This window comes from Bubalus kerabau, chromosome 7 (genome assembly GCF_029407905.1).
Source record: "Bubalus kerabau isolate K-KA32 ecotype Philippines breed swamp buffalo chromosome 7, PCC_UOA_SB_1v2, whole genome shotgun sequence".
Taxonomy (NCBI): Eukaryota; Metazoa; Chordata; class Mammalia; order Artiodactyla; family Bovidae; genus Bubalus; species Bubalus kerabau.
In genome coordinates this window covers 30,708,823-30,721,206 of record NC_073630.1, presented here as the reverse complement: position 1 = coordinate 30,721,206, position 12,384 = coordinate 30,708,823, and the positions used below count along the sequence as shown (strand labels likewise).

The 12,384-nt window shown below is 39.9% G+C and overlaps 1 protein-coding gene across 2 annotated transcripts; it reads right to left on the bottom strand.

Moving 5' to 3' along the window:
• Positions 1–3,478: 3,478 nt before the first annotated feature.
• On the bottom strand, positions 3,479–11,195 carry GAR1 (GAR1 ribonucleoprotein). Of its 2 annotated transcripts, none has more exons than XM_055587953.1 (7): positions 11,058–11,195; positions 10,361–10,571; positions 8,732–8,886; positions 8,212–8,271; positions 7,853–7,991; positions 4,163–4,228; positions 3,479–3,799 (listed from the first exon to the last, which is right to left on the bottom strand). In XM_055587953.1, exons 2-7 carry the CDS (start codon positions 10,557–10,559, stop codon positions 3,786–3,788), a joined length of 633 nt encoding a protein of 210 aa, XP_055443928.1. In that variant the 5' UTR covers positions 10,560–10,571; positions 11,058–11,195; the 3' UTR covers positions 3,479–3,785. The 2 variants fall into 2 exon arrangements, with proteins under 2 accessions (XP_055443928.1, XP_055443927.1); XM_055587952.1 differs by having other exon boundaries at positions 10,900–11,120.
• Between the last annotated feature and the right edge of the window lie 1,189 nt (positions 11,196–12,384).

The following is a 12,384-nucleotide window of genomic DNA, read 5'->3' as shown; positions in this document are numbered from 1 at the left end:
ATGTATTAATGTTAGGTTTCCTAAACATATGAACTAGATTCAAAACCAAATGCCCTAGGGACTTCCCTAGCAGTCCAGGGGGCAGAGAGTCAATACCTGGTCAGGGAACTAAGATCCCACATGCCATTCAGTAAGGCCACACACACACACACAAAAAAACACCACTAATATACCAAAGGAAACCCAGAAGAACTACTATAAGGAAAAGAAAAAAGAAAAATAGGATGTGGAAATAAAAGTTTAAAGATGGCTAATGCCTAATGCACTGGTCATAGCAAACACCCTCTTCCAACAACATAAGAGACAACTCTACATATGGACATCACCAGATGGTCAATACAGAAATCAGACTAATTATATTCTCTGCAGCCAAAGATGGAGAAGCTCTCTACAGTCAGCAAAAAGAAGACCAGGAGCTGTCTGTGGCTCAGATCATGAACTCCTTACTGCAAAATTCAGATTTAAATTGAAGAAAGTAGGGAAAACCACTAGATCATTCAGGCACGACCTAAATCAAATCCCTTATGATTATACAGTAGAAGTGACAAGCAGATTCAAGGGATTAGATCTCATAGACAAGAGTGCCTGAAGAACTATGAATGGAGGTTCCTGACATTATATAGGAGGCAGTGATCAAAACCATCCCCAAGAAAAAGAAATGCAAAAAGGTTGTCTGAGGAGGCCTTACAAATAGCTGAGAAGAGAAGCAAAAGGCTTTGGAGAAAAAGAAAGATATACCCATCTGAATGCAGAGTTCTAAAGAATAGCAAGGAGAGAGATAAGAAAGCCTTCCCAAGTGATCACTGCAGAGGAAAACAATAGAATGGGAAAGACTAGACAGCACTTCAAGAAAATTAGATACACCAAGGGAACATTTCATGCAAAGATGGGCACAATAAAGGACAGAAATGGTATGGACCTAACAGAAGCAGAAGATATTAAGAGGTGGCAAGAATACACAGAACTGTAAAAAAGGTCTTAATGGTCCAGATAACTGCAATAGTGTGATCACTCATCTAGAGCCAGACATCCTGGAATTCGAAGTCAAGTGGGGCTTATGAAGCATGACTATGAACAAAGCTACTGGAGGTGATGGAATTCAGCTGAGCTATTTCAAATCCTATAAGATGATGCTGTAAAAGTGCTGCACTCAATACACCAGCAAATTTGGAAAACTCAGCAGTGGACACAGGACTGGAAAAGGTCAGTTTTCATTCCAATCCCCCAAAAATATTCAAAATACTGCACAATTGCATTCATTTCACATGCTGGCAAATGCTCAAAATTCTCCAAGTCAGGCTTCAACAGTACATGAACCGAGAACTTCCAGATGTTCAAGCTGGATTTAGAAAAGGCAGAGGAACCAGAGATTAAACTGTCAACATCTGTTGGATCACAGAAAAAGCAAGAAAATTTCAGAAAAAAACATCTACTTCTGCTTTATTGACTATGCCAAAGCCTTTGACTGTGTGGATCACAACAAACTGGAAAATTCTTCAAGAAATGGGAATACCAGACCACCTTACCTGTCTCCTGCAAAATCTGTATACACATCAACAGTTAGGACCGGACATGGAACAGACTGGTTCCAAATTGGGAAAGGAGTATGTCAAGGCTTTATATTGTCACCCTGCTTATTTAACTTATATGCAAAGTACATCATGTGAAATGCCGGGCTGGATGAAGCACAAAACAGAATCAAGATCGCTGGGAGAAATATCAATAACCTCAGATATGCAGATGACACCACCCTTATGAGAGAAAGCAACAGGAACTAAAGAACCTCTTCATGAAAATAAAAGAGAAGTGAAAAGGCTGGCTTAAAACTTAACATTCACTTCATGGTAAATAGATGGGGAAACAATGGAAACAGTGAGACTTTATTTTCTTGGGCTCCTAGATCACTGCAGATGGTGACTGCAGCCATGAAATAAAAAGACGCTTGCTCCTTGGAAGAAAAGCTATGACCTATCTGCTAAGTCGTTTCAGTCGTGTCTGACTCTGTGCAACCCCATAGATGGCAGCCCACCAGGCTCCCCTGTCCCTGGGATTCTCCAGGCAAGAACACTGGAGTGGGTTGCCATTTCCTTCTCCAATGACCAATCTAGACAGCATATTAAAAAGCCGAGACGTGACTTTGCTAACAAAGGTCCGTCTAGTCAAAGCTATGGTTTTTCCAGTAGTCACATATGGATGTGAGAGTTGAACTATAAGGAAAGTTGAGCACCAAAGAACGGATGCTTTTGAACTGTGGTGTTGGAGAAGAATCTTGAAAGTCCCTTGGACTGCAAGGAGATGACTGAACTGAGTGACTAAGATAGATATATCCAAGTTAAAAGGTGAAGAAAATCTCAAAAGTGGTTTGTCTACAACCTATACATTACTTCTACACAGCCATTTTAAAGACTTTTTTTTTAATGTTAAAAAAAGGTGTAGGAACTGTGTATTATTTGTCCGTAGGACAATACCATAGTCACTTTAGTGCTTGCTATGTCTTTTACAGAAAAAGAGTAAAAACCCTGGCCCTAACTTTAACTGAGAGTTTCAACCCAAGAATTCTAAATCAAACAGATTCCTTTCCCAAGTTATAATAGAATAACTGCTTCTGTGAAAAATTTTCAACATATTTGTTCATCATACATACTTATGTTTTATACATTTATTAATCCTGCTACAATTCCATTAATCAAAAAGCATAAGGAAAACGCAAATACTGACTTAGGCAATACTATATGCTACTCAAAGAAGCATTCAAGAGTTAACCAAGTGTTAGGTAAAGCATGCTAGAAAACTGAAGAAATAACACGACAACTCAATCCAAGAATGAACCATGTTGGGGAGGGAGGGCAGGTTGGAATCAATGGTAGGGGAAATTATCCTATATCACAGTATTCTAACTTGCTATCATTATTACATCTTGATACTGTAACAGCATTGAGGGCCAGAACCAATTTCATTTGTAATGTCCCTATCCAAGAATATGAACACGTAGCAAGCAATCAAATATTTATTTATGGTCAGTAAAACCTTAAACCTGGAGTCCCTTAAAAAAGGAAAATAAAAACATTCAGTGAAGCTTTCAACATTCCATCTATATTGAATGAAAAAGTTAAATATTTCTTCAGAAATGTCTTGAATTTCTAGTTCTCAACCTGAACAGAGTTTTTCCAACTTTAATAGATTCATAATTGACACTAAAATTTTCTAATCAATTATGAGTTACAATTAGAGAAGTTGTCTTTCTTTGATTTGTGTCCTAACACACAAAAGGGAAAAAATGTGATAAAGGGTGCTGATGTTCTCATATACAAAATGCTAACATTTTAAAGGGAGTGTTAATTTATAAATAATGTGAAATACTGCTCTACTAGCCTGTTTTTTCTTTAAAGCTCAGTTAGATATGTAAACATCCTCTTTTTCTATCTTAAATCTAGTAGGCTGTCCCTTTAAACTCTGGTTTAATAAACACAGCTCTAAATTACTTAAAGAAATAAAACACTTTATTTACAAAATTCAAATATGCTCCAATTAAAAGCTGTCCCTTTATTAAACACCCACAAAGTTCCGAACATTGTACAAAATGTTAAAACACTTATTCATACTCTTCTGAGGCAAAGCTGCCTGTTCTGCCACACTCATTTTTGCATGATGTTGACATTTTAGCTCCACTGTCCTAAAAGACCAGTTCTTCAAAATGTGCTCAAGAAACAAGTTTCTGATCCACTGAAGCAGATTATGAGGTTAATGCAGAAGTCAACTGGTGAAGTTTCTGTCAACTGTTACACTTAATGTCCTCTTCCTGATTAAGAGAAAATGAAAATATTAAAAATATAGAAAAGTGAACTTTAAATAACACTATTAGCCAGAACTCAAGTTTAAAATCAGCATTAGTTCTGGTAAAGTTCAACAAACATACTTTACCAAATTTAACTATCATTCATATTACCACCTTTTTGCTTTTCAAATTAATAATACAGCAAAGTAAAGCAGAAGCAGGTGAAAAAATTCAAAAGTAAACGTGATATAAAATGAAACTGTATATTCAGCTAAAAAAAGGAATACCATGGTGTTCTACATACTTGCTGGCAAAAAGAAATAAAAGTTAGTAGACAATACCATTTCTAGAAATTCAGTTATTTCAAGTTTTTTTTTTCCCACTCACCTCTGAAACCACCACCCCCTCTTCCTCCTCTGAAACCTCCACCTCCTCTTCCACCTCTAAAACCGCCTAAAAATAAAGGAAATATTAATTAAATAACTGTAACCTATCATATTTTGATAAGCTATAAACATCAATATATTTCTTACAATTATAAAGAACAGTATTAGGTTGTTACAAAAGTCACTGCAGTTTCAGACCCTGAATTTTAAATTATAACTAGGCTCAAGCACTTCCTTATTAATCAAAACAGGAACCATTACAACCAACACACTTTTGCCAACGAGAAATAAGTTTGTTTATTCCTGTAACATAAAAACCCATGCTATGGGATTCAACGAACTCTTGGAGAGCATTTTCTGTATCCTGCTGGTTGTGGAAGCTTCTTCCCTGCAAAAAGTTGTCAAGATGCTTGAAGAAGTTGTAGTCATTTGCCAAGAGGTCAGATGAATAAGGCTAGAGGTCTGGTGAATTCAGCAAATGAGGCAAAACTTCACAGCCCAATTTGTTCAAGTTTTGAAGTGCTGGCTGTTCGACATTAGATCAAGTGTTGTCACGGAAAAGAATAGGGCCCATTCTATTGATCCAGCTGCAAGCACTGCAAGTTTTCGGTGCATCTCATCAATTTGCTGAGGATACTTCTCAGATGTAATGGTTTCACCAGGATTCAGAAAGCTGTAGCGGATCAGAAGCCTGGCAGCAGACCACCAAATGGTGACCATTACCCTTTTTTTGGTGCAAGTTTGGCTTAGGGAAGTCTTTTACAGCCTCTTATCAATCCAACCACTGAGCTGGTCATCACTGGCATCATATAAAATCCACTTTTTGTTGCACGTCACAATTCAATCAAGAAATGCCTCATTGTTGTTGCATAGAATAAAAGAGGATGACACACTGAAATGATTTTTTTTTTGCAGCAGCTCATGAGGCACCCTCTCGTCAAGCTTTTTCACCTTTCCAATTTGCTTCAAATGTAAACCACCATAGAATGGTCAATAAGTTCTTCGGCAACTTCTCGTGTACTTTTAAGAGGATTGGCTTTAATGGGGCTCTCAATGGCTCGAAGTCACTTTCCAGTGGCCAGCCTCTGCACTCATCAAGGCTCTCGTTTCCTTTGCAAAACTTCTTGAACCACCACTGCGCTGTACATTTGTTAGTTCCCGGGCCAAATGAGTTCTTGATGTTGCAAGTTATCTCCACTGCTTCATGACCCATTTTTGAACTCAAATAAGAAAACTGCTCGATTTTGCTTTTTGTCTAACATCATTTCCATAGTCTAAAATACATACAAAATAAACAGCAAGTAATATGTCATTGTTGTTGTTGTTCAATCACTACATCGTGTCTGACTCTTTCTGACCCCATGAACTGCATGCAGCATGCCAGGCTTTCCTGTCCTTCACTATCATGTTGAGTTTGCTCAAACATGTCCATTGAGTCAGTCATGCCATCCAACCATTTCATCCTCTGTGGTCCCTTCTCCTGCCTTCAATCGTTCCCAGCATCAGGGTCTTTTCCAATGAGTCGGCTCTTAAAATCAGGGGGCCAAAATATTGGACCTTCAAATTCAGCACCAGTCCTTCCAATGAATATTCTGGACTGATTTCCTTTAGAATTGACTGATCTGATCTCTTTGCAGTTCAAGGGACTCTCAAAGAGTCCTCTCCAGCACCACAATTTGAAAGCACCAGTTCTTTGACACTCAGCTTTCTTTATTGTCCAATTCTCATATTCACACATGACTACTGGAAAAACCACAGCTTTGACTAGACGGACTTTTGTCAGCAAAGTAACATCTCTGCTTTTTAAAACGTGGTCTAGGTTTGTCACAGCTTTCCTTCCAAGGAGCAAGCATCTTTTAATTTTGTGGCTTCAGTCACCATCTGCAGTGATTTTGGAGCCCAAGAAAATGAAATCTGACACTGTTTCCACATTTTCCCCACCTATTTGTCATGAAGTGATAGGACCGGATGCCATGATCTTTGTATTTTTATTGCTAATGTCATTAGCAAAAAATATAAAGAAATGTGCATTAAAATGAGGTATAATATAATCATATTTAAGAATGTATTCTAATATCAAAGGGCAAAGTTCAACAATGCAAAATTACAATTGTTTCTGCACCAACCTAACATATATTCACTTATTTTATCCCACAGAATTTTTTAAAAGATAAAAATGGAGAAACAGTAGTAGTTTCTCAATCCAGCGGAAAGGTAAAATCCTTGGTTACAACTTTTTAAACAAGTTTTGTTTTACTACATTAGAAAAGCTTGTTACTTTAAAGTTCAATTTAGCCCTATTGTTAAAGGTATTTGTACCTCAACTTTTGCTTATGGTATATACTTTTTAAACTGCACTAAGGCTTCTTAATTCTAAGAACAAAAAGTAGCAGACATGGGTGGTTTGGTTTTGGGAGTACTACCATGCCTGCTAAGCTGCTTCAGTCGTGTCCAACTCTTTGTGACCTGATGGACTGTAGCCCACCAGGCCCCTCTGTCTATCGGATTCTCCAGGCAAGAAGACTGGAATGGGTTGGCATGCCCTCCTCCAAGGAATCTTCCCAACCCAGGGATCGAACCCATGTCCCTTAAGTCTCCTATATTGGCAGGTGGATTCTTTACCACTAGCGCCACCTGGGAAGTACCATGGATACAACATTTAAGGTTAACTGAGCTGGAAACAGACACTGATGTTCATATGCTGAAGAGCTTTGAAATTTTAAAATTTTAAATAATTTTTTTCTATTATTCAATACATTTGGCTTCCTACTGCAGTCCCTACTTTTACTTATTTTGGGGGATAGCTTTGTAAAAGAATGATGAAACATAAAAAGAGAAATTATACAGAAACAAACATATATGTCCAAAATACAATATAAAAAGATTAAGATTTTAAGAAAATAGAGTTGTGAATTTTTTGAACTATTATATATAAGACTGAATATAAAATGGGAATGAGGGGATCTGCATTCAAATTCTTAAAGGGATACTTCCAAAGAAATAAATATAAACATATCTCTTAAGAGATTATCTCCAAGTTATCTAGATCCCAAAAAGGCACATTTACAGAGTGAAACATTCGTTAAATTGACAGGCAAAAGTGAAAACAGAATTCTCTTTTCTGATACAGTAACCCACTTGGCAGCTCCTCTTCCTTACCACTTTGGCTCTGCCCATCATCCTGTCACCCACCTAGCACATCATTCCCAGATGCCGCATCCTAGCTCATCCCCAACCTTGCTTATCACCTGGCTGCCTACACAGTAAATGTACCAAAGCTGTGGGGAAATACATAATATCAACATACTGAAATCAAAGCAATGAATTTATTGGTAATAGTCTTTGACATGACATCAGAAGATACTGGTTTTATTTCTGAGCCACCACTTGTTTGATTAGGACAAATTAACATTTCTAAGCTTCCATTTCCTCATCCATAAAAATAAAGATATCACCCACCTTCATGAAGTTTTGTTAAATACTAATTAAAAAAATTCAATTAAGATAATCCTATACGTTATAGAAACTAAGCATTATTACTATAGTAATCTGCCAAGATTTGAAAAGAGCTTTACTAAAAGAAATAAATAACCATAAGAGAAGTTGGCTTATATTCAAAATTAAATTGTACTCTTTAAATAGGCTGTGACTTTGAAATCTCATTAGAAATTTTCCTCCATGGGGAACTTACCACCTCTACCACCTCTGCCACCTCTGCCTCTTCCTCCTCCTTGACCTCCCCTGCCACCACCTCTTGGAGGTCCCTTTTCACCAGGAGGTCGAGGTAGAAACCTCTGCAACGGCAGCAGCTTATATGGGTCTATATAAAACTGGAAGTATAATAGAAACAATTAGTGTGATGAGCTGGGGGGTAATATAATATAATCATTAAGAACCGACACACTAGACTCAAAACTGCCTGGGTCAAATCCCAACCCTCTAACTTCACTAGTGATACACTGAGGAAGTCTCAAGTACCTTTAAGTAAAACTGTCCTAAGGTAGGTCATTCATTTAAAAAACCAAGGATCTAGGTGTCAGCTTGACTCACCTTCTGTAGTTTTTTAAAGGATGATGCTTTCATGTTCTCTGATAATTTAACTGAGAAATACTATTAATTTTATTAAGGAATAAGCAATTATAATGAAAGATAATCTTCTGAATTCACATGTCATTTTTAAAATAACAAGGTTAGAATATACAGAAATATTCACGAAAAGTAAGAAATGAGGTTTCCAAACAGAAGTGAAGTTTTTGTTTTAAAACTTCCAGTTCCACCATACTATTGCAGTAGCATCATCATAGTGAAAGCAAAGTAACTCAAGTGGCACTGATCCAAGTGACAATCATTTCCAAAACCTTCCAAAAAGGAAGGCACACTTAAGAGGCCTATCTTTTCAATTTATGTGGAAATGCATTCCCCTGTCTTGGTTCTCCTTTATGGTCCAATCTTAGCAATACTGCATCCATTTCAATGAAGCACCAAGTTCAGTTTAATCAATACTTAACTCCAGAAAAAACAAATCATGACCTTTCAACAGGATTGCTACATCTTCAATTAAAAAGGATACAAAATCTCTAAGCTGTCCAAATATTTCATCCACTTTTCCAATTTGTTCTTTGTTTTCTAAATAAACTGGAGCATTGAAATAAGGTACTTTATTTTCATCTGTGGTACATTTACACACTATGTCATCTTCACAAGGGTGCAGGAACTCTCCTAACACTGAAATAGGACATGAAATTGTTAAAATATAAAACAGTTTCAAATGATATTGACCAATCTCTTCTAGAAGCTTTCCTCTTGGCTGCCTGGGATTTCACCATATCTGTCTTAAGGCAAAAAAGCCTTCCTGGCTTAGTACTAACTCCACCAAATACTAGCTATGTGACCTGGAGTAAGGGTCTAACCTTTTCTATTCTTCAGTGTCTTCCTCTTTAATGTAGGGCTAACAACAAAACCCTCGCCTAACACCTAGTACTGTGAGGATTAAGTACAACAATAAGTGTCAAGTGCTTAGAAAGTGCCTGGCACATTGAGACCACTCAACTTGTAAGTTATTTTATTATAGTTACTATTATTATTTGATTAAATACTATGCTTCATTCTATTGTCTCTTCTTCCTTCTCCCCATCCATAACTCTAAGACAATCTATTGTTCTCCTGCCTTTTTTCCCTCCTTCCCCTTTTAAAACTTCCCACTACCACCTTTTCACTGACTCTTCGATCCTTATCAAGAAAGTCTGGAATTTCATATAACTACTTTTATATCTAACTTACATCCACCCCAAACTAAAATACTCACCATATTCCTATAAAACCAAATCTCAATTCCCATCACCCAGGTTCAAAATCAAGAACCTTTTATTTCTAGTATTAGTCAAGTTCTAAGTTTGTTTCCACTGAAATCTCTCTCCCATCTAACCCTTTCTTTTTTCTTCACTTTCGCAATGCTCTCAATGTGTCATGCATGGACTGTTACGGGGACAGGACCTTTGACTCTAGCCACTGACCTCTTTACACCATTTTGCATACTGATCCACCTTTCTCTTCATGTATTAGACTCTATTTATCCTGTCTCCTCTTTGTCTACTATCAAATTTTGTCTCACTTTCTAAAACTTCTACCCTATCTCTTTGATAATTACCCCAAAACTGCTCTAATTAGGTCTTTATTTTTTTTTACTCCCCTGTGCAGTTTCCCTTCTCAGCAAGTTATGTTTTTTTTTTTTTTTTTTTTAACTCACTTCATTTACTTAAGAGTGGCAATTAAGAGTCAGGAAACTTGGCTTTGTATCTCAAATATATCCTTACTGATCACTCATCACTATGACCCTAGCAAAGAAACTTAACTCTGAATCAATTTTCTTATCTGTAAAATGGAAACAGTACGGGTAAGGACATAAAATACCTATTTATATCTCCCTTTTAGCCAAAACTCTAGTTCTGTTTCCATAATGCATTTTAGGTGTCCTTCAGCTTTCTTACTTTCTACAGCACGGTGTGAAGTCAGTTTACCGCCTCTCCGTAGGCTTGACTCCACAACTAAGAACCAACCCCCTGAGAAAGACAGCTGCTGCATCTACCTTTCAGCACCAGACTCCTAGTCAAACTTCCTAATAACACACACCTACAACCTCCGCCCCCGACTCCATTCCACCCTCCGCGCCCAAGTAGGTCAAGCTCTGAAGCCTACATACAAACTACTTGTTCTGGAGGTCCTTGGTCTTGGCCTTTGTTAAAGCCTCCACGGCCTCCCCCTCGTCCGAATCCTCCTCTGCCGCCGCCGCCTCTGAAATTACCGCCGCCTCCACCTCGGAAGTGGTTGTTGTTGCTGCCGCCGCGACCGAAGCCGCCACCTCGATTAAATCCTCCGCGACCTCCACCTCGAAAAGACATGTTCGCTCCTATCTGGTGAGACAAACAGTGCGTGCCATTCAGTCACTGGGGCCTCTGGGCCTCAGTCAGAAACCGTAAACGCGGACAACAATGATAACAGCAACTCTGCCACCTCAACCACGGCCAGAGGGCCAGAGACTCGCCCGAAAGGTGAGTGTGACCTGCCGACAGCCCTGTGAGCGCCGACCGACCACTCATCACGAGCCCCGTCGCCCCGGGTGAATACCTCCTCCCCCAGCAGGCAGGAAGGGCCTCAGCCGCATTCCCTCCCTCCCTCCCTCCCTCCGCTGGGTTCCACGTCCAACATTCTCAGACCGCTTACCCTCCTCCTGCTACTTACCGGCGCCACGTGCACCTCAGGCCCGGGTGCTCACACCCACCCGCCCGGTACTTCCGCCTCACACGAGCCTCTTCGGCCACCGTACCGGGACAAAACTGAAGGTGGGGAGGGAATCACCTAGAAACTCGAATAACTGGTTTAGAAAAAAAGCCAGGCACCTGCGGAAGCAGGTACGCTGTCGCCTGTCCGAAAGAGCCTTCAATGCTGGAAGAGTATCAGTAATATCTCAACATCAACCGTTACTTTACGACAATCAGCTTTACTTGCCTACGGCGAGCAGAGGAAGTGACACACAATATCGGCGTCCTTTGAAGCATGACGTTGCAGGAAGTTCCGCTCTGCGGCGTTGCCCTTGGCGATGACTGGCGTCAGGGCCCGCCCCTCTCTCCGCGGCCCAACGAGTTCCGGTTGGGAGCTGAGTGGAGGTGCGTGCTGTATTGTTAGACTGCGCTGCGGTCCTCTTGCTCGACAGTTGGTTGCGGCTCCCCGAGTTGTCTGCTGAGGAGATTTGAGCCGCGCTCTGCCGGAAGGTGGATCTGTCCGCATCCGAATCCAATGAAAGGGCTTGTCTGAGTTCTTTCAAGTCGTTTGTTTCTTCCGGATCCTTTGAAGTACGCAAGATTGTGGGCAGTACTGTGCCCATCGTTTTATCCTATGGTCACCACCCTTAAGGCAGAAAGTGAAGAGGAACTAAAAAGCCTCTTGATGAGAGTGAAAGAGGAGAGTGAAAAAGTTGGCTTAAAGCTCAACATTCAGAAAACGAAGATCATGGCATATGGTCCCATCACTTCATGGGAAATAGATGGGGAAACAATGAAAACAGTGTCAGACTTTATTTTGGGGGGCTCCAAAATCACTGCAGTGGTGACTGCAGCCATGAAATTAAAAGACACTTACTCCTTGGAAGGAAAGTTATGACCAACCTAGATAAGCATATTGAAAAGCAGAGACATTACTTTGCCAACAAAGGTCCGTCTAGTCAAGGCTATGGTTTTTCCAGTGGTCATGTATGGATGCGAGAGTTGGACTGTGAAGAAAGCTGAGCGCCGAAGAATTGATGCTTTTGAACTGTGGTGTTGGAGAAGACTCTTGAGTCCCTTGGACTGCAAGGAGATACAAACCAGTCCATAGTCCATTCTAAAGGAGATCAGTCCTGGGATTTCTTTGGAAGGAATAATGCTAAAGCTGAAACTCCAGTACTTTGGCCACCTCATGCGAAGAGTTGACTCATTGGAAAGACTCTGATGCTAGGAGGGATTGGGGGCAGGAGGAAAAGGGGACGACAGAGGATGAGATGGCTGGATGGCATCTCGATGGACATGAGTTTGAGTGGACTCCGGGAGATAGTGATGGCCAGGGAGGCCTGGCGTGCTGCAATTCATGGGGTCGCAAAGAGTCGGACACGACTGAGTGACATTCAGTTCAGTCACTCAGTCATGTCCAACTCTGCGACTCCATGGACTGTGCAGTCTTGGTGTCTGTTTT

What these genes read in the sequence shown, in the direction of transcription:
- GAR1 (XM_055587953.1), bottom strand. Translation starts at nt 10,559, where the DNA reads ATGTCTTTTCGAGGTGGAGGTCGCGGAGGATTTAATCGAGGTGGCGGC. An exon ending in TTGGACAGCTTAGAGATTTT is followed by an intron (nt 8,272 to 8,731) that starts GTATCCTTTTTA and finishes TAAAATTAATAG; the next exon opens with TATTTCTCAGTTAAATTATC. An exon ending in CCTTTAAAAAACTACAGAAG is followed by an intron (nt 7,992 to 8,211) that starts GTGAGTCAAGCT and finishes TTATACTTCCAG; the next exon opens with TTTTATATAGACCCATATAA.